Source organism: Penaeus monodon, chromosome 15 (genome assembly GCF_015228065.2).
Source record: "Penaeus monodon isolate SGIC_2016 chromosome 15, NSTDA_Pmon_1, whole genome shotgun sequence".
Lineage (NCBI taxonomy): Eukaryota > Metazoa > Arthropoda > Malacostraca > Decapoda > Penaeidae > Penaeus > Penaeus monodon.
The window spans coordinates 7,421,072-7,421,695 of NC_051400.1; the positions used below are offsets into that span (position 1 = coordinate 7,421,072).

At 41.3% G+C, this 624-nt stretch overlaps 1 protein-coding gene across 1 annotated transcript in view; it reads left to right on the top strand.

The window, feature by feature from the left end:
- Positions 1-624, top strand: part of LOC119581720 (multiple epidermal growth factor-like domains protein 11) — an 18,007-nt gene that overhangs the window by 8,446 nt on the left and 8,937 nt on the right. Inside the window, exon 10 of the mRNA XM_037929845.1 lies at positions 4-299. Coding sequence (XP_037785773.1) covers positions 4-299 — 296 coding nt within the window. The remainder of the gene's footprint in view (positions 1-3; positions 300-624) is intronic.

The following is a 624-nucleotide window of genomic DNA, read 5'->3' on the forward strand; positions in this document are numbered from 1 at the left end:
GAGCCCCTACGCATACTAACGGCACAGTGCCAGGAGGGATACGCAATGTCCTCCGGAGTAAAGGAAGTGCCTCTCGAGTGCCACCAAGGAACGTGGAGCAGCCCGGCCCCTACCCACCCTAATGACCTGAAGGAGGGATGTTTACCTGTGTGTAATGTCACCTGTTATAACGGGGGCAGGTGTGAGGGCCCGAACACCTGTGTCTGTCCTGAGATCTTCCGAGGAAACACCTGTCAGGAACTCGTCTTTGGCAGCTGTTCTGCTGTTGTGGATATCGATGACCTTGAGGTTTCTTGGAAGTGAGTTAGGTTTTTTTCGTGTCTATGTGTAGGGGTGTGTGAATAAAAAAATAAAAAATAGCGTTGTTTTTTCCATGTGTCTGTGTGTAGGGGGAATGTGAATTCTGTTTATATTTGAATATATACGTTTTTTTATATATATAAATAGCGTTGTATTTGAATATATGCGTTTCTTTATAGTAATTCCGTGTTGCATTTGAATATATGTTTTTATCTAAGTTCGTGTTGTATTTGAACATACGACTGTTTCTATTAGTTTTCACTGCATTATGATTTATGAAAATTTCTGTAATTTCGCTGTGTACTTGAATATACACAGGTTTCT